General features: G+C 43.7%; 1 protein-coding gene across 4 annotated transcripts in view; it reads left to right on the top strand.

Annotated features, from left to right (window-relative positions):
- The window catches only part of LOC149869195 (ras-related protein Rab-10-like), a 51,720-nt gene extending 27,873 nt beyond the window's left edge, over positions 1-23,847 (top strand). Inside the window, exons 5-7 of one of the 4 annotated variants that reach the window (XM_090039900.1) lie at positions 11,590-11,691; positions 22,591-22,711; positions 23,060-23,847. In XM_090039900.1, coding sequence (XP_089896026.1) covers positions 11,590-11,691; positions 22,591-22,668 — 180 coding nt within the window. In that variant the 3' untranslated portion in view covers positions 22,669-22,711; positions 23,060-23,847. The other 3 variants (XM_090039903.1, XM_090039899.1, XM_090039902.1) reach the window with 3 other exon arrangements.
- The last annotated feature ends 2,506 nt before the right edge of the window (positions 23,848-26,353 follow it).

Genomic DNA, 26,353 nt, shown 5'->3' with positions numbered 1-26,353 from the left:
AAGGTGGTCTGAGGTGTATGAGAGTCAGGGAGGCCAGAAAAGAGGCTGCTCAAGGGAAGAGATGTCCAAAGTAGGAAGCAGGGGTTAGCTGGGAGGGAGCAAACATGGATGGCAAACAGATAAGATTCATTGGCAGCTTCCTTTTATAGGGAAATGTGGGGAGGTAATAGGCAACATAGAGTTTGCAAACCTGAGTAGGAGGGAGGTCAGTGACAGAGGGAATCAAGGCAGCAGGAACTGACTGCAGTCTTGTTTTCTTGTGTTTCTTGTTTTGTTAGGGTGGTGGGAGAATGGAATCTCATAGGGATGTGCTCAGATGGTGCTAGGAGAGCAAGGCATTCAGACTGAAGTCTAGAATCTGTGTTCCTGCTCCTCCCATGGCCTGCAGGTAATGGACAAGTGTCTCTCTCTAGCAACTGGTTTAGCCTTGGCCTGATTGTGGGGTCATGCATCTGATCAATTCCAGAATGTGAGGAAATGTTCTGTATGTCAGAACCCTATCAATTTTATTGAAAATCACACAGAAGATAGGGCAAGGCGGCATCTTAGGAACATTACACAAGTTTGATATGTAAGTCTAACTTAAATCAATTGAGCGTACCTTGCACGAGGTCCATCTTAGGCTGCTTATGCATTTTTAGATTGTTGTGTGTGTGCTGAACTTCTGTACAGTTACAGATTTAGATTGATCTGCGTTCACATAGACTGGTCTAAATTTAATGTTTGTATGTGCCTTTAGGGTGCCTGTACGTGTGCAGAGCAGGCATTTTCAAAGGCACTATAACTTTTGCACTTTACTTAAAGCATTTTAGATGTAGGGCCTTAAAATGTAATAGATGTTCCATGGCTTGGTGCAAGTTTTGTGCCTTGCTGTAGTTCTGTAGAGTAGGAGCTAGGGCAGGGGCGGGCAAAATATGGCCCGTGGGGTGGATCCGGTCCGCCAGGCCATTCTAACCAGCCCGTGGAGCCCCTAAACAATTTAATAAATTAATATTTATTTGCCCTAGTTCCCTGTCAAAGCTAGCTGGAGACAGGGGCAGTAGGACCCAGAGGGAGCCCTCAGCAGGCTTGCAGGCTTGAGCAGCCCAGCCCCACCCAGCCCCAGCCAGTTCCTTGCTTTCCTGCCCCCGCCCTGCTCCAGCACCACATGGCTGTGGCTCCCGGCTGCATCCCTGGACCACGGAGCATGGGACCGCATTGGTAGGGGTGTGTGTGTCGGCAAGCACAGGGGCAGTGTGTGTGTGTGTGTGTGTGTGTGTGTGTGTGTGCGTGCGTGCATGTGTGTTCTTAGAGTGAGTCCCACATGCATACCCCTCCATATACATGCGCCTACACCTCCCCTCACACTGCCATACACAAACCCCAGCCACCCTCTCCCCATACCCATCCACACCCACAGCCCCCACAAACCTATACCCACCCCCACAATATACAAGAATAAGACTTAATTTTAAGCTACTGTGCAGTCACCTCTGCGTACACTACACAAACGCATGTAAATCAGGACAAAAATATTGTTTAAATCAAATTAATGAATGTTGTAGATGAACACTTTTTAGAGTCTAATTTGGTATTTTTCTGGTTCTGAGATGGCAAAACCCCTTGCTGAAAGGAGTACTTCTAGGGGCAAGGGGAGGGACTTCTGGTGGCAAAGGTCAGGGGTTAGGGGGTGGGACTTCTGGTCGCAAGATAGTGACCAGGGGGTGGGGCTACCCATGTGGCCCTTGACAGCTTGCCAAAACTCAGTAAGCAGCCCTCCACCCAAAATAATTGCTTGCCCCTGAGCTAGGGAGTGCCAGACATTGGACAATGCAGCTTGAGGCCACGGGGAAACCCCAGTTAAATAAATGTGCAATAAGGCAAACTAGGTAGGTTGAGATGCACTACTACAGTTCTCCTTACATTTAAAACACATACAACAAGGTTTAATTAAGGCAACTTCTGCCATTTTAAAAATGTTTTTAAGTCACCCATGTGTATTAAGTGATGGCTTTAGAACACTTTAAATGGTGAAAATCATCACAGAATCATCGAAAGAAGGACCAGAAGGGACCTGTAAGATCCTCAAGTTTAGTCCCCTGCCATGGGCAGGAGGTAATTGGGCTCAAACGAGCTCAGTGATGTATTTGTCCAGCCTCCTCTTAAAGACCGCCAGAGATGGCAACTGCACCACCTCTGCTGGAAGTGTGTTCCAGATTCTAGTTACCTGTACAGAAAAGAAGCTTTCCTTATGCCTAGCTGAAACTTTTCCTCAACTAGCTTGTGTCCATTGGTCTGCGTGTTCCCAAGGAGGGCTTTTCTGAAAAGTTGTTCTCCTAGATCCTGGTGTTCTCCCTTGACATATTTGTAGGCGGCTATCAAGTCACCTCTCAACCTTCTTTTGCTCAGGCTGACAAACCCAGATCCTGAAGTCACTCTTCATAGGGCCTGTCCCCCAGGCCTTTGATCATGTGGGAGGCCCTTCTCTACACCCTTTTGAGCTTGTCCACATCCTTCTTGAAGTGTGGTGCTTAAAACTGAACACAGTACTCCAGCTGTGGCCTCACCAACACCGAATAGAGGGGAGGAGCACCACTCTGGATCTGCAGACAACGCACCTGCTGATGCACGCTAGAGTTCTATTTGCTCTGTTGGCAACTTTGTCACACTGGTGGCTCATATTTGTCCTCTGGTCAGTTGACACCTCCAGGTCCCTTTCAGATGCAGTGACAACCAGTGGACCACCACCCATTGTATAGATATGGTGAGGGTTCTTCCTACGCAGATGAAGGACCCAGCATTTGTTCCTGTTGAACCTCATATGGTTCTGTTCAGCCCATAGGACCAGCCTGTCAAGGTCCTCTTGAATCCTTGACCTGTCCTTCGATATACCCGCTTGTCCCCACAGCTTGGTATCATCCACAAACTTAATCATTGAATTTTTCACTCCCTTATCCATGTCATTAATAAAGATACTAAAGAGCACGGATCCAAGCACTGACACCCAGGGTACACCACTGGAGATTACCTTCCAGGATGAGGCCACCCCATCAATTACAGCTCGTTGGGATCGGCCACTGAGCCAGTTTCCAATCCACCTCACTGTAGCCTGGTCTAGGCCAGTACTCTCCAACTTATCTGAGAGGATTTAATTGGAATCAGTATCAAATGCCTTTCTGAAATCTAGGTAGATGACATCCACCTCCTGTCCCATGTCCAGGTGGTTAGTTACCTGGTCATAAAAGGACACCAGGTTTGTTTGGCATGACCTCCCCTCTACAAAGCTATGCTGTTGCTTTCAGTACCTGACCAGATGCAAGCTTGTGGTTGATGGCCTCCTTGACCATTTGTTCAAAGATCTCCTCCAGGACCGAAGTCAGAATAACCAGTTTGTAGTTGGCAGGGTCGTTCCTCTTTCCCTTCTTAAAGATAGGAACCACGTTCATCTTTTTTAGGGACAACTGAGTTCCACAACTCCTCGAACAGCCTTCCTAGAGGCACCGCTATGAGCTCAACCAGCTCTTTCGGCACTCTCAGGTGAAGGTCATCTGGACCAGCCAACTTGAAAACGTCCAAATGATCTAAGAGTGTCTTCACCTGTTCTGGGCTGATTTTATGAGAACTGCTATCATTGCTGTATTCCCTGCACCCTTGGTCTGGTGACCAGTTCTCACCTGATTTCAGGAAAACTAATGTGAAGTAATTGTTAAGGAGCTCTGCCTTTTCACGGGGGTCAACTGTGGGCTTCCCCTCTGTGTTCAGTAGGGGTGCCACAGAGCTTCATTTTCTTTCTTGCTCCCTATGTACTTATAGAAGGATTTTTTGTTATCTTTAATATCGGTCACCAGCTTTATTTTCATGAATGCCTTAGCTTCCCTTGTCTCATGTCTGCAGACCCTGGCTGCATGAGCGTACTCTTCTCTGGATCTGGATCCATTTTTCCATTGCATGTACGTTTCGTTTTTCTTTTTGAGAAGTTCCCTAATGTCTCTGTTGAGCCAAGCAGGTCTCTTGGCCCCTGTCCCTTTTTTTGGTCACATGGGAATGGCCTCTTTTTGAGCAGTAAGAATAGCCTCCTTGAGGAAGTGCCATCCTTCATGAGCTCCCAAGTTGTCCAGTTGTTGGTTGTGAAGGGCATTTCCAACTAGATTCCTGAGTTTACCAAAGTCTGCCTGTCTGAAGTCTAGGACTTCTGTTCTGCTGATAGAGTTTCCAGCTTTTCAGTAGATTGTGAATCTGTTCAGATCATGATTGCTGTCACCCAGAGCACCTTCAATCTTCAGATCACTTACCATGTCTTCCTCTTTGGCCAGCACCAAGTCCAGAGTGGCTTTATTCCTAGTTGGCCCCCCACAGCCTGTGTCAAGAACAGGTTGTCTATAGTCACCAAGAAGTTGGTCGATCGGCTGGAGCTGCCTGAGCGATCTTCGCAACAGATGTCAGGGTAGATGAAGTCACCCATGATAATCAAATCTTTAGTACTGGCTGCTTCAGCCAGTTCATTGTAGAATGCCTGGTCGCTCTCCTGTTCTTGGTGGGGAGGCCTATAATAGACTCCCACCATCAGGTCCCCTTCATCTGTATAGGCACCCTTACAGACTAACTGGTTCAGAGAGGAATGAGCTTTTGCAGGCAACAATCTACTTTTTCAGGTGTCATTAATGGACTAAGAAGGCTCACTCAGCTGAATATTTCTCTCTTTGGTCACTATTGCATATATTTAGCATTCTGCTAAGATGGACTAGATTCTTGTTTTGTTTTTGTTATATTTTAAAGTAGCAATGTTCCTTGCTTTGTGGCATTAGACTGAGGAGGGTTTTTTCCTGACGTGGTGTTATCTGATATTTATTAGGGCATGCTGGTTTGTTAGCTTTATGCTGTAATTTGAGAAGAAGGTTCAAAATCTTTCAGGCATATAACAATGAGAAACAAATTATTTCTCAGGCCTGCTGAAATAGAGAGAGATAGAAACAGTCTTTTTATATAGAAATAAAACAATAGGAGCAAAAAGATCTCATCCCTTTTAAAAACAAGGCCCTACCAGTTTCAAAACCAAAGCACCAGAAATCAATGTCCATTTTTCAAAATGTTGGCTTAAATGCATCAGTGTTCTAGTTACCTTACAAAGCAGAACAAGAAAACATACAGGCAGTACAGGTGTTTCAGCCTGCAGCTGGCCCCTCTCCTCTGCTCCCTGTACCTTCTCCAAACTGGGATATGGGGAGCAGTACCTGCTCCACTCCTGGTGCCTGGGGGGCATAGAGTGGCAGGGGAAGGCTCCCTATGCCTTTCCCAGAATGGGGTCACCCTGATCTGGGGAAGGATAGGGAAAGTCTTCAAAGGGGAAGGAACAGCAGAGCAGTGTTTCCTTCTACTTCTCCAGACCAGCATCCTTTGGACCCTGAGTTGCTCAGGGAGGGCAGTGGTAACTCAGTTCCTCAATTCTCCGGGTAGAAACAGAACACCTGTACATGGCCATAGTTGTTTTCCTGAAAGTGCAAATAGACCAAAGCAGTAACCCCAAGAGATGTATTCATGTCTCCTCACATGTCAATTCATTTTTAAATATGAATGTGAACGAAGATGGGCCATAAACCTTTTGCTTTTTTAACCATTAACTGTTTGCTTTTTCAATGTAGAAAAAACATCCATTGTTTACATTTTACTTCTCTCTTCTTCTGTCTTCCTTTTTTCTGGTGCTACCAGTTTTCTCATGGGTAAAAACTTAAAAAAGAGGGAAGGGGAGACAAAATCATAGAGTTTTTTGCCTCGTTCTTATAATTTATACAAGAATTATATCATAATTGAAAAAATATTTTTTTTCAAACTTCAAGTGTCACAAACATTTTGGGGCAATTTTTCACGGGAAAAAAAAAATTATATATATATATATATATATATATATATATATATATATATAAATGGCTGCTCCAGCTTCCCCTTAGCAATTTTTTTCACGTAGCTACACGTTATCAACACTGAAATCTGAAAGCGCATTGCAAACTGAAAAATGTAAAACCAATGTGAAATGCATATAATATCAAAGTAAATCAATACAGCAAGGGCTACTGAACTGATTGTGTTATTTGTTTTCATATTTAGATCCATCATAGCACATTTCTTAATTTGAGTAGAGCAGTCACAACATATTCAGATTGCTGTACAAGAGAGCCTCAAAAAACAGGTTGCAATATGGTAGTCTTCAACTATAGCGAAGAGTGTGGGCATTTACAAAAGTTACATTTTTTTGTGCAGTTGGGCCCCTGAAAGTGTTCTGCAGCCATGACACAACACATGTGCATAGCTGCAGAGTACTTTTAAACTGTCCAATAGCGTGAAAAATTAACCCTTGTCAGATCAGGTATTAGATGAAGAGCAAGCACCTCTCTAAAGGACAGCGCCTTAGGGAACTTGTGTTCCCTCCAGGGTTCATTTTTCACACCAGTGAGCACCAGCCAAGCCCTGCCCCCAAGCCTGTCAGCAGGGGGATGAGGGGGATGGAGGAACAGGCAGGCAGCTACCAGCTGGATTTGGCCTAGCAGCAGCTGGAGGGCAGGGGGTAAGGCAAAATGGAGCCCCTTTGCCTTGCAGGTCCCCTGACCCAACTCATGGGGTAAAGTGCCGTGAGTTAGAGCAGGGCCCCTTAATGTCTGTAGGCACCCTGTATGATCATTTCTGTTATAACCTCTGGGGGCATCTTGCTATAAAGAAAATGAGAATAGCTTGGCCATCTGTAGGAGACGAATGGTTGTGGGAGAATATAATATACCTTTCAAAGAACTGTAGAATTTGTGTCTCAGAACAACTGAAAAGGTCAGGAAGCTATGCCAAAGCAAAAGATATGTTAATGCAATAATTAAATGCCATAATATAGCCCTTATCTGATCATTGTATTTATCCATTGTATGTCATTTGAAAGGAGCACTTCCCTCACTCATAACGTACACACTCAATCTTGGTAGTATCTAGCCAATTTTTTCCAAATGATTGAGTTTTAAAAATATCACCTTTTGAGCTGCACTACAAGTTTATATCTCTTAAAATGTATAATTATCTCATTCACTGTTGCCTTGAATATAAGATTTTCATGAAGTCCACCTAACTGGCACAGAGAAGTACAAGATGTGATGTGTATATACTTGAGGCTGTTGGAAAAAATGGTATCTGCTATTTTTCAGTCTGTAATGTTGTAACTGAAGACTATCATGATGCATATGCACAAGGGGGCAGTGTTAAGGTTTCAAAAACAGTGTTAACTATGGCATTTTCTGACTTCTGAGTGCTTAACCATGCAACCATAAATTTCTCTTAACATAGTATTTTTTATGGAACAAATCATTACCTCCTCACCAACCAGTTTGCTCTCTAGATTTCCCCTGTGTTCTGAAGCACTCTTCAGTTATACTAAGTATTCCTTTTTAATGTGATTTCAAAACACTGGAGAATCCCGATTGAGCCAGCTAGTGAAAGATTCCATTAGGAGGAAAATAGTGAAGTGTCCACTCGTTTTAGTAAAATAAAGTGTGTGTTAACAAAAAGCAAATCACATTGTATAACAGTAATGCTGTCAATGAATAATTCATATTTAGTTATTTCATACTACAGTTGTAAATGCAAATTGTAAGCATGTATTCTCTCCAGAATCCTTCAGGGAATTTTACAAATCCTTCAGGATTCTCATCCTATACACTGACTCTTCCCAAAGGGTCCATTGAAACTTATAGTTTCTCATTTTATAGTACAAGAGTACAATCTCATTCAGAGAATTTATTTTAAAACCATTTGTCTTTTTAGTTCTCTCACTTGCACCGTACAGGAGATGGTATTATACCATAAACTTTGATCTTGACAGTGTGAGACAATTTATACACCAACATGGCAAAGTACTCCCTGCCCACCCAGCAGTAGCGGGTGTGGTGGTGGTGTGGAGTTGTGCCCCCCTGATGCTGCTGGGTGGGCAGGGGTGCACAGCCAGCGTGGGGCTCCCGAGGGAAAGGCAGCACGGTGGGGAGCCTTGAGCCCGCAGTGGGCAACACACATCCTCCCACACTCCTTTTTGCCCAGTTCTTGCCCAGCCATGGTGATGGCAGCAGTGGCGGACAGGGGAGGGGGGCATACGAACAATTGTACCTCAAAGGGGGGCTCAGGTTAAAAAGTTTGAAAACCACTGTCTTAGATGCCCAGTAGGTGGAACATGATATGGCTCTTTCTTCTTACTCAAATTATCCTGCCAGAATGCAGCACCAACTGAAGAATAAGTATGAAGCAAAAAAACTCTTATGATTTTCATAGAATCATAGAAGTAGGGTCGGAAGGGACCTTGTAGATCTTCAAGTCCGACCCCCCGCCTGGGCGGGAGAAAAGACTGGACTCAAATGAGTCCAGCCAGGTAGTCATCAAGCCTCTTCTTACAGACCCCCAGGGTAGGAGCCAGCACCATTTCCCTAGGAAGCTGGTTCCAGCTCCTAGCCACCCTAACTGTGAAGTAGTTCTTGCGGATGTCTAATCTAAATCTGCTCTCTAATAATTTGTGTCCATTGTTCCTTGTCATGCCAGGGGGCGCTAGGGGAAACAGTGTCTCCCCTAAACCCTTCTGGTCCCCCCTAGTGAGTTTATAGACGGTCACCAGGTCCCTCCTCAGCCTTCTCTTGTGAAGGCTGAACAAGTTTAGGTCCCGCAGTCTTTCAGTGTAGGGTCTGCCCTGTAGTCCCCGGATCATGCGGGTGGCCCTCCTCTGGACCCTTTCAGTGTTGTCCACATCCCTCCTGAAGTGGGGCCCACAGAACTGGATGCAGTACTCCAGCTGTGGCCTGACCAGCGTCGCATAGAGGGGGAGGATCACCTCCCTGGCTCTACTTAAGATGCACCTGTGGATGCACGACAAGGTCCAGTTAGCCCTGCCGACCATGACCTCGCATTGTCAGCCCATGTTCATCTTGGAGTCAGTAATGACTCCAAGATCCCTTTCTGCCTCCGTGCTCTCAAGAAGGGGGTTTCCCATTCTGTAAGTGTGCTGCTGGTTTCTACTGCCTAAGTGCAGCACCCTGTTTATGTCAGCCCACTCCTGTAACCTATCCAGGTCTTGTTGCAGTCTTTCCCTCCCTACTACCGTGCTCACCTCACCCCAAATTTTGGTATCATCAGCGAATTTAAACAGGTTGCAATTCAGCCCATCGTCCAAATCGCTGATGAAGAAATTGAACAGCGCAGGCCCCAGGACCAAGGCCTGGGGGACTCCGCTGCCCGCTTCCCCCCAGGTCGAATATGACCCGTCCACCACCACCCTCTGAGTATGACCCTTCAGCCAATCTGCAGTCCATCTGACTGTGTAGGCATCAATGCCACAGTCGCCTAGTTTTTTAATGAGGATGGGGTGGGAGATGGTGTCAAAGGCCTTGCTGAAGTCTAAAAAGACTACGTTCACGGTGACACCTGCATCCATTGCCTTTGTGACCTGATCATAAAAGGCAATCAGGTTGGTCTGACATGACCTGCCCCTAATGAAACCGTGCTGGTTGCCCTTGAGCATCATCCCTGAAGCCGGCCCATCACAGATGTGCTCCTTGAGGATCTTCTCAAAGAGTTTCCCAAGGATAGAGGTAAGACTGATGGGCCTATTGTTGCCCGCGTCCTCTCTCTTCCCTTTTTTGAAGATGGGGACCACGTTAGCTATCTTCCAGTCATCCGGCACCTGGGCCGAGCACCACGAACACTCGTAAAACCATTCCTAGGGCCCTGCAATAACCCCAGCTAGCTCCCTCAACACCCTGGGGTGGAAAGCATCTGGACCTGCTGACTTGAAGACGTCCAGCCCCTCCAGAAGCTGTCTAACCCGGTCCTCCCCAACCTGAGGTCTGGAGGCGTTCCCCTCGAATCCATCTGGCACCACAGCGGGGAAGTCCCGGTCCCTTAGCACTCCTTCCCTCTTTTTTTTCTGTTTTTGCCCATGGGAAAATGGGTAGGACCAGATAAAAAGAAGAGAGAAGTAAAATGTAAACAACTGAAGTTTTTTTCTACATCGAAAAAAAGCTAAAGGTTAAAAAAGCTAAGGGCTTCTGGCCCATCTTCTTTCACATTCATATTTAAAGATGAACTGACATGAGAGGAGACATGAATATATCTCTTGGGGCTATTGCTTCTGTCTGTTTGCACTTTCAGGAAAACAATTATGGCCATGTACAGGTGTTATGTTACTTGCTTTTGCAGTCTTTAGGCATTTGATTTTAAAGAGGAATTTCCTAAGAACAATATGAAAAAGCCAAACATGGCATGCAGCATTATGAATTTTTCAAACAATAGTATCTTTGATTATACATTGCGGTGATCTTTGTTTTTAATTCCTTTGCTAAGAACCTACTGTACTTAGTATACAAAAGAGGTGTACGATGGGGTTGAAGTTTAGCTTTGGGAGAGATATTGGCAATATATCTTTGTTGTATGTGGAATGAAAGTGCCTAATTTGCTTTAAGTGGCTGGATTGCCCACAAGAATAACAACAAGCCTTTCCCAGTGGTAAACCTCCATCATAACTATCATTCAGCTGAAAATGGGTGGGCGTACTTCCTTTGTTAATCTGTTTCAGCTGTAGTCAGTGGGTGAGAAAATACTTATGGAACACACATTTTCAATTCTTACATATTCTTTCATTCTTATTCATAACTATAGATTGGGTTCTGTGTTTCATATGGTTTTAAAACAAGTCAAATGTTTGTCTATCCCTATGATCTCTAAGTACCAAACTACAAATCCTTGGAAGTTATCCACCTTGGTACCTGTATTCAGACTGAATAGGACCAATATTCATATAAAACTCTTCCTGCCACTTCATGCATACATATTCCAAGCTGATTCCCATTCACAGTCCCTCAAAATCTTGCTGGTTTCCAGAGACTCTGATATTTCCTCTTTTGTTTACGAACTGGTTTGTATTTGGCTTGTATTACCATTGTTCATAGGCAGCTGATCTCCTTAAGTTCCTTCCAAGACAGTTTGTTTCTCAAGTAGTTACTGCAGCATCTAAAACAGTTAATTGGACTCAGTCTCAGTCTGGAGTCTTTCCTTGCATAAAAAAAATATCTGAAGAAACCTTTCTAGGTGCCCTCTTTATTCTAAAATTAGCTTTGCATTGTAACCAGCCTTTTCCAGAATGTTTTATTTTTTGCCATCTTTTTGCAGGTATTGAGTTCTGCAGGTCTTAATATGTATATTAATTTTTTCCCGCATAGTTCAAACAGTTTCCTCCAAAATATGAAGGATATACTCCATTGTTTGTTTAAATGAAAAATTAGACCAAACCCGATAAACTTTCAGCCTGTAGAATGCGTATGAAAACCCATGTCCGGAAAGCCATCCTTGCAAGTATACAAATGTAAACAGAATATTGTAAGGACTTCCTAAAATTAGTAGATTAAGGATGAATGTCATTTTTTCCCTACTGAACTGATATGCACTAAATTAAAGAAAATGTACTATATTAAAAGTTGTAGGAATCTCCTTTCTATATTTACTGCTGACAACATTGGGAAGTTACCTTAATAAATGTTTCATGTTTTATAAATAGCATTTTACATGTGAAAGTGTGTTCTTCCCATGCCTGCTTTTGTTTTTCAGCTTGCTTGGGAACATGGAATACCATTTTTTGAGACCAGTGCTAAAGACAACATAAACATTGAGGATGCATTTTCATTGTTGGCTGAAGAGATACTAAACAAGGTAGGTTCATTTTTCAAGTGATGAGGCAAAAGGAGGATTTTCATGGCCATATCCTATGGACAGTAAGCTGCAGAGATAGAGTGGTACCTGCCACCACTGCACCATGGAACTGTCAGGTATTTTGTACCCTAGCACAGAGGAAGTTTGAGACAGGTGTTTTGGTACACCGGCCACACACGTTTCTGCAGAGGAAGGGGCAGCAGTCACGAAGTGGTTCCATTGCTCTGTGACATAGAAGGGGTCTCCTTGTCTGCAGATCTCCATATCATACTGCAGAGCCTGAGAAAAGAGGCCATACACCGATGGAAAAAGTGGTCTCTATGTTTAGTTAGTGAATGTGTGATTCGAAATTCCTAAAATTAGTAGGTTGAGGATGAATGATTTACATTGGTATTGACAGAGGAAAAATGGAAATCTGCTTTTGAAATTGCAAGGACATGAGCTAATTAGCAATGGGATCAAAATAGATGCAGTCTGACTCCACGTCTGTCTCACCCTCAAGGATGTGTCAATGCAAAGGTACCTACTACTGTATGGCAGGGACTGAACACTAGAGAAACTGCTGTTAATTAGTTAAGAAAACATTTTCCATCGAGGTTTATTTTTAGATAGTAAAATATTACTGTAGACATTAAAGCTAGGGACAGACATTCAAAAAGCCTGAGCCTGAATTGATTCAGTCTTTGCAGGTTACTCTGACCTGCAGAGAGTGAACCAGTTTGCAAGCGGATAGATGTTCGGCACATGCCTACAGTGGCTCAAGCCAGAAGCCCAGGGACACTAGAGAATCCCTGCCTTCCACAGGGAAGCTGAGCTGAGGAGGGTGGGGTGTTGCAAAGCCCATGGCTTCCTGACAGCCAGGAGCAATCCGGGCAACAGGACTGCTTGGCCCCAGAGGGTAACCTGTCCTCCTCCTCCCTGTCCCCCACTGCTGCAGAGCTGGGAGGAGGGTCCTGTTTGGTGCTGGGGGGGACTCTTCTCCCTCCTCCTCTCCCCCTAGCAGTGGGGTGGGGAGGGGTGTCTGCAAGGCTGCCTGGCCCCAGAGGAGGACTTTTTCCCCTGCTTCTCCCCCATCACTGCATGAGGGATGCACTATGGGATGCTGCCCAGGCCCAGGGGAGGACTCTTCTCCCCACTCCTCCCTCCCAGGGCAGGGGGAAGTTATGTTCCATGATGGTGGGGAACTCTTCCCCCTCCTTCTACCCCGCAGAGGGGCAGTTGGATTGTGGAGCTCAGCTGGGCAGGGTGTGGGGTGTGAGGGAAGGGGTGGTGTAGAGAGCCCCACACACTCCCCCCATGGTGTGCAGCCCTCACTGCCTGACAGCAGCAGCAGGCAGGAAGGTCAGGGTGCTCATGCCTGGTGCAGGCACAGCTCCGGCCAGTGCTGCATGGGGGGAAGGAGCAGAGCCTGCCTTATCTCTGCGATTCTGCTCCCTGACACTCAGTTTACAGCAAGGGAAGCCACACTGAAGCCAGCTGCTTCCCCCACTCTCTGCTGTGCAGGTCCTGCACTCTGCCAGGAATGGAGGGAGCCCCATCCCTGCTTCCCCACAGAGTCCAGCATGGAGCTTCCACTCTGTGAGTGTGGAGCTGCAGGTGTTGCCGCAGGGATAGAAGCAGCTGGACAGGCTGTGCAGGGCTGCACTCCTCACCTCCAGTGCAGCACTGGCTGCCTCTGTTGTGGCTCCATGCTGCGCCTGCAGCTACTCTCTCACAGAGGGGGAGCTCTGTGCTGGACTCTGTGGAGAAGCAGGAGGCAGTGCTCCCTCCACTCCCAGCAGAGTGCGGGACCTGCACAGCAGGGAGTGGGGGAAGCAGCTGGCTCCAGTGTGGGGCTTCCCACAGTGCAGGCTCAGGGAGCAGAGCTGCAGAGATAAGGCAGTATTCATTCCCTCCCCCCCCCCCCCCCCCCCCCCCCCCCCGGCATTGCTGGCCAGAGCCGCGCCTGCGCCGGTCATGAGCACCCTGACCTCCCCGCCTGCTGCTGCTGCCAGGCAGTGGGGACTCCACACCATGGGGGGAATGTGTAGGGGTGCCTACACCCTCCACCCTCCCTCCCAGTCCAGACACCTACACCCTGCCCCCCTGAGCTCCGCACTGCCGCTGCCCCTCTGGGGGGAGGAGGAGGAGAAGAGTTATCCCCAGCATGGAACAGAGTCTTCCCCTGCCCCCCCCCCCACTCTGGGGCCAGGCAGCATCACATGGACCCCCCCTCCCACCCCACCCTGCAGCACCGGGGGGAAGGGGAGGAGGAGGAAGAGTTCCCATCCAGAGCCTCACAAAGTCCCCCTCCCCACCCTGGGAGGAGGAGGAGGGGGAAGAGTCCTCCCACAGCATAGAACAGAGTCCCCCTCCCAACCCTGCGGGACAACCTACCCAGCATGGCACCGTTAAGATGAAGAGGCAGGGAAAAGGGTTAATTCCTCCCTGTATCTCTTCCTTGACATCAGGGCCTGCCAGCTCCAGGGGCTACTGCTGTAGTCCTCTCTTCTCTGTTCCCCAGCAAACAGGCTGACCCTGACTGCATGGGGGAGGAGGGGAAGGAGGGAAGAATTAACCCCCTCCCTGCCCACTTTGCCTTAACGGGGCCATGCAGCCAGTGTCTCTGCTAGGGCCAGTCCCTGTTCCAGCTAGAAAGCAGAGGAGCGGGGGCGAGCAGAGAGCCCTGCCCATCCCAGAGAGCATGCTGGGATGCTGGGGGAGTCTGGTTTATCTTAAACCAGCAAGTGGTCTGGGACAGACATTGCATAAACCAGTTTGAGCCAAATCAGTTAAGTCTGATACTACATTCAACCAAGTTTATCTCAAGCCGGTTTTGGCCATTTTGAAACTAGTTTATGTGCACTGAATATCTGTTCTGTTACAGGTTTAAACCAGTTTCTGATTGCATAAACCGATTTATGTGCAATGTCTGTACCTAGCCTAATAGATGTTCTTCCTCAGTGTATTTTTATTGCCATTCATCATCAATATCTGTTGGATAAAACTAGCTTTCTATTCAGAATAAGCTTGAAGCCATGATAAAGACAAATGAATAGAATTACTGACAAAGTCTGAAGTTTCAGCATTTTTATTTAAATGGCCATAGCGGCTACTTATACTAATCAGTTAAGGGCCAAACTGCTTGTAAACCAGAGACAAATGCAATTATACAACAATGAAAGGTGAATATGGTTGTTTTTTATGGAAAATAATGTACTTGTTTAGATGAACCAGCGTCTCTTATGAAAATTCATCCTAGTAGTTAGCCTAAGTGTTAACAAATGCCATCCTTATCAGAAACATTAATAGTAGACCCCTTAAGTAGCTTTACTCTAATTTCCTTATAACTAAGGAATAGAATTAGCATTTACAGCAGGAATTTTGTAGCACAAAAAGATATTTTTGTCTACTAAGCAGTAGACCTGTTTGCTATCACTAAGAAATATAAATTACCAGAAAACTATACTTGTCTGGATTCACTAGGAAACTTATAGCATATCAATTCTAAACATCCTAAAGGGAAGGTAGAACAGTTTTTTTTCTAGAAACCTTTATGCAAATGTATTTTTAGCTATCAGTAAAATGATTATGATAGTTTCAATCCAGTTAATCCAGGATCTTTATCTGTGAACAAATGCACAATTAGGAAAAGTAGTCATCAGCTTTATAAGTACAAGTCCAGCATAAGATAGGGTAGATAACTGACATTAATTTGCAGAGGTGGTGGTAAAAGTTTTCTTGTCTCCTGTTCATAGTTTTACCTGGCTTTGAATTACTGTATTTTATAGGAGCTAAAATGTATTCCAGAATAAGCATTTTTGTGTTTAATTAGATTACATAATGGCAGTGATGTCAAGTCATAAATTCAAAAAGATTTGGACATTAATTCAGTAATTCTTTATCATTTTCATTGCAAAGGAATACTTATTGATGGTCATTTCTCCCATCCATATTCCTGCTGAATGGGTGCTGCTTTTGTATTTTGCTTTCTGTTGTGCAGCACACAGTAGAAATCTTGTATACTTTCTTTGTTAAGCGATGGAAGAGTCCTTTAGGCAGTATTCAAATAGCATTGAGAAGCCTGATCATATTTTATCAGACAAAGTGCTGTAGTATTGCTGGGAGAAGAAAGATGAATGCAAAAGATCCTATAAATAGCCATTATCTTCTATGAATAAAGCACAATAAGGTTGAAAATTACAAAATAATAACTGTGAATATAACTAGCTACAAAGGCAAGTGCATATTAAGATATGATCCCTGCTGACTTCCTGCCCCTGGGGCAGGGGGTTGGACTCGATGATGCTCCAAATCTCTATGAAATCTGTAATATTGTGCATACCATGTGTTTTGGTAGAATTTGAGAGATTAGGCTGGAACATGTTATAGTGACATTTAAATATCTATGTCACAGGTTACCCACTTTTGTATTATTCTGCGTGACTAATATATTCATTCACCTTTCAAATTTTCAGATTCATATTTTGTGTGCTGTAGAGATGCAGTTAGACCCTGAGCATATTAAGAAAGCTATATGTGAGACCATGTGACTTTGACGAGACCTGTCTGAAGGCAGGAAGTGTGTGCAAGTGTAAAATGTTTGTGAGATGGTCTCATCCTTTCTGGAGTTGCTTCACATCACTGGTTATCAGGCCCTTCTTTAGGTTATTTTGGTGAGTGGTTTGCTATCTCCCAGTGAATTTTTTTCTTGATTTAAAACATAGTTTCCTTGGCCTGAGTTCATTTATTTTTTCCTGCTGAACCACTAAAAGTTTACCATAAAATTCAAAAAGTGCCTTAGAGTTTTGCTATCATTTTTTGTTTAAATAAAATCACTTCCTTTGTTATGAAACTGTGAAACCTGGATATATCACTTAGATTTTAACTTTCTCCATCTCTGTTAATGTTTCAGAGAAGTGAAAATTTAGTCAGCAAGGTGTCCACCATCTATGAATAATGGCATGATAGATGCCAATCTGAAACTATACCCTGGGGATCCATGTATGAGGGACAGTATTACATCTACAAGGGGAAAACTTTTATTTGCTTATTGTAAAAGAAGATAAAGACTGTCATTGTTGTGGCCCAATAGCCTGCGTATTGTACAGATCTCTTTTGGTCAGAGTTGAAAGGGCTGGGCTTATTTGCCTCTTTCCCAGATAGAGGACACTCCCTTTAAATACTTCTTTAGGGAAGATATAAGGCTGTGTTTTCAGTAAATGGGTCAAGTGTTAAAAGCGGATGTAGACAGCTACAGAAAGAGGGACCAACTTTCAGGTACACAACAAGTTTTAATTGTCCTACATAACTAAAATGTTCCTACTTATTCTTTATTACAATCTAGTCACTCCTTATTTACCTTAACTTACTAACTTCCAGTACAGATATGAAACACTTCTGCGAATGGGCTCAGGGTGAGACTGGGATTTTCGGAGACACAGGGCTTCTTGGAGCTCTAAAACTGAAGCAGTTTATGATTTGGAGAAGGATTCTCAGATTAGAGCCAACATTGAAATGTGTCAGACTTAAAATTTGAATAAGCATACATTACCTTTTCAACACTGTTCTTGCTATACTTTCTAATATGCAAGAGAAGATCTCAGGTTTTGTACCAGGGCTGTCGAGCTAGCGGAATGAATGTGCTGTCCCAGGCACCTACCTGGCCTGTGCCCCACTATTGCTCTGGTTACTGTTGCAGCCAGGATTTCTAGGCTTCCTTTCCTTGCTCAGCTTTCTTTTCCAGCTCCTGCCCTATGTGGTGGGACAACACAGGCCACAGTGCCAGGGGAGCTTGTGGTGTGGTACAGCAAGGGAGCTGAGGTAGGACCCATCTATGGGCACAGTGGGGGGGATGCAGCCCAGGGGCCTGTGGCTTGAACTAGGGTGGCCCAGGGGGTGTGCAGGCCCCACTGGTGAAGCCCCTGCAGTGTGCAGCCCTCAGCCACTTAGAATTTGGACAGCCCTAGTTTAAACCATGGCAGAAAGTTATGTTATTTCATAATCTGTTACATCTTCCCTTGTACCTTGTCTTTATTGGAGAAGGGGAGTACAAACACACAGATAATCAGATAATCAAAACTTCATATAGACTTTTCAGTTGTGCATTAAATTGGAAAAAGCATTCTACAATAAGTGCCCAGTCCTTCAGATCATACTTACGTGAGTAACCAGTGAAGACATCAACTCAGTCAGCTACTCACATGAGTAAAAGCTATAGGGTCAGGTTATAATTTTGAGAATTATAAGTCTGTGTTATTACTATCCAAACAGCTATTAGTAATTGACTTTATATTATTGAAAAAGTGTTTCATCTAAATTGACACCTGTATTTGTAGCTCAAGTATTCCAGACGTTTGCAAAAGCATGTTAACAAATAACAATACTACTTTATTTATTCAGAAATCTTCAGAGTCTGGATTCAGATATGCCTAACCTGCTCATTAATAGATGACAGTTGTTACATAACACTGCTCATGGTTACCAATGAACTGTTTGCAGTTGTGAGTCACAGTTAAAAAAAGAACCAGTATTTAGAAACCAACTCAGGATGCAGTTAGTATTTGGTTATTTGCATGCTATCAAATGTTGCTTGATTTTATTACTGAAGATAACTATTCTTTCCCAGACAGCTTTTTCAAGAATATTATGAGTCTCTATTTCAGCATAGTCTCTGTTGGATTTTGGTATCTTTATTTTTTACCAAGTGACAGAAAGAGAGAAACTGTGCCCAACAAAATAGTACCAGAAGCAGCTGCCATTTTTGGAAGCATAGTAGTAGCTACTCTGTTCTGTATTCCCCAGAAAAGTGGTTAACCATCAAAACAACTTCATATGATACTAAGGGGCTCTGTTTAACTTGTTGTTTCCACCCAAAAGATTTTCTTTACTGATGGAGGGAGTAACATGTCAAGACTAACAGTTGGATGTAATTTGGTTTGTGCAATGCTATGATTGGATATGATCAGAATTCTGATTAATAATTTCATAAATACTTATTTTATATAATGAAATATGAAAGATTATGAATTCAGAATGTGTTAGTCTTATTACATTTAACTTTACCCCAAAAATAATGTTTAAAGAATTTTAAGTTTGACAAGTCAGGCATTCAGAAAAAAGCAAATGACAGGGTTAAGGTCATCTATGCACCAATAATTTGATCCCTTTGTTTGTACTTATTATGATGTTGACTTCAGTTGTATGACTATATACTATTTTCCATAATCTCCCTGCACCTTCTTGAGTGCATGGGATGGAAAGTGCCTGTAGAATGAGCAACTCTGCTGTATTTTTTTTTTATTGCCAATCATTCAGATGTCATCATGCATTATGAGCTTCACTCCATCCAAACCCCATACTAGTTAAAGAATTATTTAATTCATGTTTTTTTCCTGTGGCATTTTGATTGTAATCTCTTAAATCTTAATAAATATTAGTGAAAGTATCTTAGCACTCCTGTTGCGTGACGAGGCGTTATCCCCATTTTATGCATGGGGAACAAAGGCATAGAGATTAAATAAAAAAATTAAAGTCTTGGGGCTCTGTGTGTGTGTAATATAACACCCACAAACATGTATGCACACGTGTACACTTGATATACTCAGAGCAGAGAAGCCTCATTTGGCAATGTGAGTGTTCAGCACTTCTAAATATCAGATCTTAGCCATTACAAATTGAATGTTAAAAAAATCAGAAACATGGGATGGTCACCTATGAAAGCTTCTCTTTACGTACCTTACCCAGTAATGCTTTTGAGCAGAAATTAGAATCCAGTATGCCAGTCATTAATTGCCATAAACATAATACAACCCTTTCACTTCAAGCAGCTCAGTGCCATATTCACCACACACTTTCTCCTTTCTGTAGAAAATGAACAGGAATCTTTCAGTGGCTTCATTTACTGAATCTCTATGATTCATTCCGGTCCATCCTTTACAGTGTCATTTGGAAAAGGTAGTATTTGATCATGGGGGAGGGGGGGTTTCCCCAAAGAGAAGGCCAGTGTTGAAAGAAAGCCCACTTAATTTATAACTGTGATAATGGATGTTCCACACTATTCTTTTTTTTGATACTGAGTTTGTAAAACTTCTTTGTATTCTTTTATATGTCTTATAATCTGTTCTCATGGGACAATTTTAGCTCTAAGCCAGATTGTCTTCTCAAACAACGAGGCACCAATTTGTGGTTTTTCCCTTTTAATCCATTTTTTAAAATGTTAATATTTTCTCATTCCGTAGCAACATTTCACAATTTGCCATTAAAAATGCGGTATGTTTTTCCTCAAGGCTTTCATGTTTGACAATAATGCAAATATCTCCTAAAATTCAGTAAAGGCACAGGCAATCTTCCTGTAACCTAAAATTAGAATAAATTGGAATAATCTTATTTTTTTATGCATATCTGAGTTTACTTGCTACTAAATAATTTTTAACATGGGAAAACAACTTATTTTTTTCAAACCTTGCTCTAGAATATAGCTGAACAATTTTACCTGAAATGTCTGTATTTCCTAAAATTCCCTGAAACTTTCAAAAAAAGCTTCCTTAGACAAACTGTTTTTTATATTGTAAAATCTATTTTCATACCCTTTCATACTTCCCAATTTTGCCATTCAGTTATCCTGTATAGTGTAAGAAGTGTTCATTTTTCAGCCATTTTATGATCTATTTCACTGGATACCAGAAAAACTACCTGCTTCAAGAAGATGACCACTCAGGTGGATTAAGTAGACAGATAACTCTTGGCAGCTTATCCTCATAGTGCACCCTGTATGTTTGTGTGTGCACATGTGCACACCCACGCATATGCATGTACCTGCTGTTATTGCTAGGTTGAGAGAGGAATGTGGTGAATCCAGTTAACTGTATGTATTTCCCTGCATATCGTTAGTATCTTGATGTACCTACCAAGCAAAAAAGACTAGAAAGTAGAGAATATTCAGCCTCTTTTTTTAATGTCTCCGTGCTGTCCGAGTCTCCGAACTCATTCCGGGATTCAATGTCCAGCTTCTCTGAAGTTTGAAGTTGAGATGTTTGCAAGCAATACACTGCATAGCTGGTTTTGATTTTTCTTTTTAGTGTTATCAGCCCAATTCAGTTTACCTGATTGCCTCAAGGGAGGGCACTGGGCTAAAACCGTTGTGATGTGATATTTATCTTTTCACAAATAGTAAATAAATATTTTACTGTTTTGAAATGCTATTTTGATGGTTTGATTGATATCAAGACTGAATTACTTATAATCAGTCTTGTAAATGTATGTGTATTTTGAGATGTTTTTGTTTAAAAAGAATTGTCAAGCAGAATTATTTAACAGTAGTGAATTTGTCACAATAATTCACTTTCTTCTTAACCAATCAAGAGACTGATTCTTTTTTTTAAGGGAGCTGAGCACCTGCATCTTCCACCGTTGTCAACTGGATCTCTTCAGGCTCAAAACATCTGAAAACCAATCCCTAAACATGTTAATTTCACTTACTGGAATATGAGCTTAGGAGCTTTGATGCCCCTAGCCAAAGTCACCATAGGAAGCAAATGGTGCTCCAAATTCATTGCAGCCCCCTGCATTTCAAGGAGATGTATTCCTGTGTAAGGGCAAGGTGATTTTCACACTGCTGATCTTTTACAGAGCGTTTACCAGTTTAAGTTACTCTTAGGATTCTTGGGAGTTCAGGGGATATTACTGAACTGCCCCAGCCCAGCAGCAGTATGTGCCTTCTGCTTCTGGAAGCTTTCTTTTGAGCTTTCTACCAGTAGGAGGTAGAACTAGGTGAAACTAGTCTAGTTTCTTAAAGATGAGGGAATTTATAATACTTCCCGTTATTGTACATGAAAGTCTTGACAATTCAATTCAGATAACTGGTTTTTATTTATTTATTGCTATCAAATATGGAAAGTATTGGTAAAATTTGCACCTTGGTACCTTTGAAGATTCAGATTCTAGAACATAAAATCCCCTTTTACTTTGGCTAAGAAACAAAAATGAATATGGACGTTTGTGTACATCACAAAACTATCATGATATCTGTCATTGGATACATCTACTCAAGATGCTGACTGTACAATATCCCAATACTACTGCACAGTAGCGTCACATAGCAAAACTGTGACACAATGCTGCTGCACAGTCAGTCACAAAAAATACATTGGGCACAGTAACTCAGGTTACTGTGCATTTATTAGCACTTATTTATACAAGTTTATAGCATTTATACAAGTGCTAAATAAATGCACAGTAATAGCTGCAAAGTAGCGTCTCATGTAGACGTGCCCACTGATGCCATAAATCTGATGCTTAGTTAAATTCACAGCTGACACAGGAGCTAAATTCAGATGGCACCCTGCTAGCTGAGGAAAAATTGAACAAAGTTCCTCCATGACCATTGCATCTACACAAGACTGGGTGCTGACACTATACTATGGCCTCACCTTTACATGCCTTCTCTTATATGCTTTGCCTGCAATTTTTTACATATAAGAATAAAGAGTAAACTTTATTTATGCTTGTACTCTATGGGATTACCTACATGAATTAGAACAATCTGGGTAAGTAAAGTTTTACATTAGCTCACATGATATGCAGTGTCAGCTCAGAAGACAATATTCCCACTTTTCAGTGTTCAGTACACAAGAAAGATATTAATGAAGTACATCACTTCCTTGTGCATCTCACTTGCCCTTCGTATTAGAAAGCTCCATGAAAAAGTGTGCTGACCCTTATTGGACTTTTCAGCACTACAAATATATTCACTGACAGAATCAAGTATTATCTAAAATAAAAATATATAAAAAACTCAAGGCTTCTGTATGGATCTGCATACGTATAACTTTCAGGCATTCATATTATTACACAGAGTATTTATATTATTGCACAACTGCACTGGTCTAAATTATATGCTTGCTTTAATTTATTTTGCAGAAAACCTACATATTGCATGACTTGGATGTGGTAGATCTAAATGGAAGTAAGAAAAAGCGTACTTGCTGCAAACAATGAAATTTCACCTGCACTTCTCTTACTTCAGAATATATTAACTACTGTAAGAAAATACAGATGTTAAAATGCATCTGATAGTCTGAAATGCATTATTTAGAGATCCTCTAAATTTAGGTGATCTTGCTGTGCAAACCTTGCTATAAAAAGTATTGAAACTTAGCCACTGTACTGTATATACATGAATAATATACTTTATAATTTAATTTCTTTCCAGATTTTTAAATTGAAATTAGATCTCCTTTTGTATTTACAGCCCTTCATTATGTGACAGTTGGATTATTCTTGTATAAGGAGTGTACATTATTGGTTTTTAGTGTATAATCCTCCTCTAACTGAAGTTAGTGTTTACTCATAGCTTTTTTCTTTCTTTCTTTCTTTCCCGCCTCATCAGACTCTTGATACAGTGAACACCATAAGAAGGACCCCTACTGACTTGAGACCACTTTAGAATATTCCCAAGGCTTCCAATATAATTTGATTTGAGCCTAGGTTGGATACCACCTCATTAGATGACTAGTTTTTTAGGTGGTCACTAAACTGACTTTCTTGGATGGTTTTGATTTTAGTTCTTTTTTCCAGTTTAAAGAGTTTGTATGGTTCTGTAATGCCAGTGAGCAGTGATGCAGAACAGAAGTAACTGTGAGGGCTGAGCAAGAAAAGAAAAAGCACGGAGTCCAGCAAGTTTACACTACTGGTGTTTTTATATCCATTTTGTATACTGATGTAAATTATACCAGGATCTGTAGCAGACAGAGATAAATTTTCCCAAAGAGCTGCATGCAATAAAGGGCAATTATAGGCTGTTTACCTTGAACAAGAAGCTACTTTAGATTAAACTGAACAGACAATACCTATGTAATTTACACTAGAGTAATTTTAACCCTGAGTTCTGTCATGGCAGAATTATCCCAGTGGGGGAGATTAATCTGTCTGCTCCTTTTTTATACCAGTTTAAAGATTTATTATGCGAGTTTAAATGTGTCATTTGTCAAGGCCCATATATAATATGTATATGTTACACCAACTTACTTTAAAATGAAGAGAAAAAGGGACGTTAATAATTACATGTTCTTATATAAATGTAATGCTAAATACCGTGTGTAGTATAGCCACCAGCCACTTGTTCATTTCAGTTGTATTAAAATGTGGGACTGCTAATGTGTAAAATTAAATAAAGTCTTCATCACATTTCATATGAAAACCTACTCAAATTTCTACATCAAAACAGGGAAATCTATTCAGTAATCAATATCTAACAGATAAGAGCAGCAGGGCCAGCACCACCTGCCTGTTGCATGCCGCCAGCAGCCTGCGATTTGTCTGCAGGTGCTGTGGGGTATAGCTTCTTCTGTGCGGCTGCCAGTCCCATGCTGTGCCCTTATGCCAGGCACTGCTGGCAGCTGCCCAGGGCCAGCAACACCGGGACAGCTGTGTGGGGCCCCAGAGAGCTGATATGGGACCCAGCATGGCCTCATCCTCAACATCCAGGCCTAGCACCATCTGCATACTGATGCCCGTGCCCTCCACCCAGGGCCCCAACTGCAGCCCAGAGAAGACAGCAACCTCATGGCGCTCTGGGGCAAGGCAGAGGTACTGTGCCAATTTGGGCGAGGCGGGAGCTCCCAACACCCACATTTATGAGGCCCTATCGGGCGGGTGCAGGAGTGAGGGCATGACCGGTCAGCATGGCAGTGCTACTTAAAGGGTAAGGCCTTGTGGGCACAGTGGGTCACCTTGACCAACTACAATCATCAGTCTAGCTGTGCCCACAAGACCATGCCCTTTATGTGGCGACTGACCAGTATTTTGGTGCCCTGGGACTCAGGCCATAACCGTGCAGTGTATACCAGCACAGGCAGCCTGACCGAGCCCCCACCCCACCTTGGCCCCTCCAGTGACACATCACTAGAGGAGGGACCCTTGGGCACACAGCATCCCATCCTGCCCAGCTTCCCGGCTGCAGCCTCCGCCAGCAGCTTGGGCAGCCCTGGCCAGTACCTCCCTCAATAGCCATGCAGCCCCAGACCCCACCATGAGGAATAGCAAACCATGTCACCACCAGCTGTCAGCAATGCCAGCTCCTCCCTGGTAGGGCCCATAGCCAGGCACCTGCAAGCCACACCATGTACACTGTGGACACCAGGTGCAGCCACACACCTTCACCTGCTGGGAAGACCGTGTTGAGCCAGTAGCCATGCCAGCCACAGGCATATGGTAAGCCTCGTACTGGGGGGAGGGCTCTCCCCACCCTGGCCCCTGCTCCCCCTCCCTGCCTGGACCACCTGAACTCTCCTGGCCCTGGGTTACCCCCCACAGCACAGAGAGGTGGGACACAGTGCAAAACTTTGAGCAGCCCAAGCCTCCGCAGTTGGGCAGGCACAGGCTTCTCACCCCAAGGAATGTGTCAGTACAGGCAGCAATGACTTCGGCAGCAGGGGGCAAAGACATGTAGCGCTGCCACAGGTAGCTCTTCAGGTGGCAGTGGAGGTTGCGGGGCAGTCCAGGCTTGTCCCCCATACTGTCATAGCTCAGGGTCCCAAACCAGGAATGCAGGTGTACCTGGGGCACCATGAGGATCAGGAGCAGCAGGGCGTAGTGGGTTGGTCACCTCTCAGTCTGCACAAACAGCATGCAGCAGGGGCACACACAACAGGGGGCTGACTCTGGGACATCTTCCCAGAGAGGCCCCCTGCAGGGAGGACAGGTGCAGCCAGCTCCTTGTCCCAGTTATCCAGGAGCCCCACACCCCCCAAACCTGGGCACCATTGGGTCTTGGACACTGTCCTGGGCCTGGTGGTCTCGTTTGTGCCCACCACTCCCCGGCCCCTGTACCTAGCCCTGCAGGCCTCCTGGCAGATGCCCACTGCCCTGCAGCAGGCCCCCTCCTGAGCCTGAGAGGAGGTCCTCCATCATCTCCAGCTGGCAGGAGCTTCAGGCCTGGCCCCCCACCCCAGATCTGCCTCCACCCAACCCCCTGCAGTATTTTACTGCAGAGTAAATCTAGGCTGGAGTAAATGCATGTGTAGGTGCATCCACCAGGGGCTAAATTTGGTCCATCACTTGAAATACTTTCTCAGAATTTTTTCAGCATCTTAACCAGTATTCACAACATTGAACTTCCCTTTTTTCTGGATTCTTTCCTACCATATTGTCCTGTCTCAGTTATGGGCCAGAATCTGGCATTTGGCCACTCACTCACATTAAGGAGGTACAATTCTTTAGTTCCTTGGCACAGCAGGAATTTGCAAGGTGCAAAGTTCTGTTGTCCCTGGCAAACTAGGTCAGCAATCTAGTATAGAAGTGGGATGGGCAGGGCCCAGCTTCGCCCTTTCTCCTTTGGGTGGTTTGTTCTCTTGGGGTAGTAGAATGAATGTCTTCTCTAGATTTACAAATTGTGATCATGTCTGGCCCAAATCCAGAGGAGGCTTCCACCTCTGAGTTGTTCCACATCTGTATTCTATTCAAAGGGCAAGAACAACTTGAACCCCACTTTTGGTGCTGAGCACTCTTACAGGCAGCACTGAGAGGACACAATCCTGTAGAGAGGCATTTTTCCATGTAGTTAGAAATCATACTATAGACAATGGAACTGCTAAAGATGTACCAATCAGCATTGAGGGAGCTTGTAGAATAGATCAGTTTTAAGGGGGAATTTGAAATAAAGAAGAGGGGCCCTTCTTACACC

The sequence above is a fragment of the Crocodylus siamensis genome, chromosome 3, assembly GCF_052110815.1.
Source record: "Crocodylus siamensis isolate JL-2025a chromosome 3, ASM5211081v1, whole genome shotgun sequence".
Classification (NCBI taxonomy): domain Eukaryota; kingdom Metazoa; phylum Chordata; order Crocodylia; family Crocodylidae; genus Crocodylus; species Crocodylus siamensis.
Note: the sequence above shows the minus strand (reverse complement) of the source record. Positions and strands in the feature narration are given on the sequence as shown.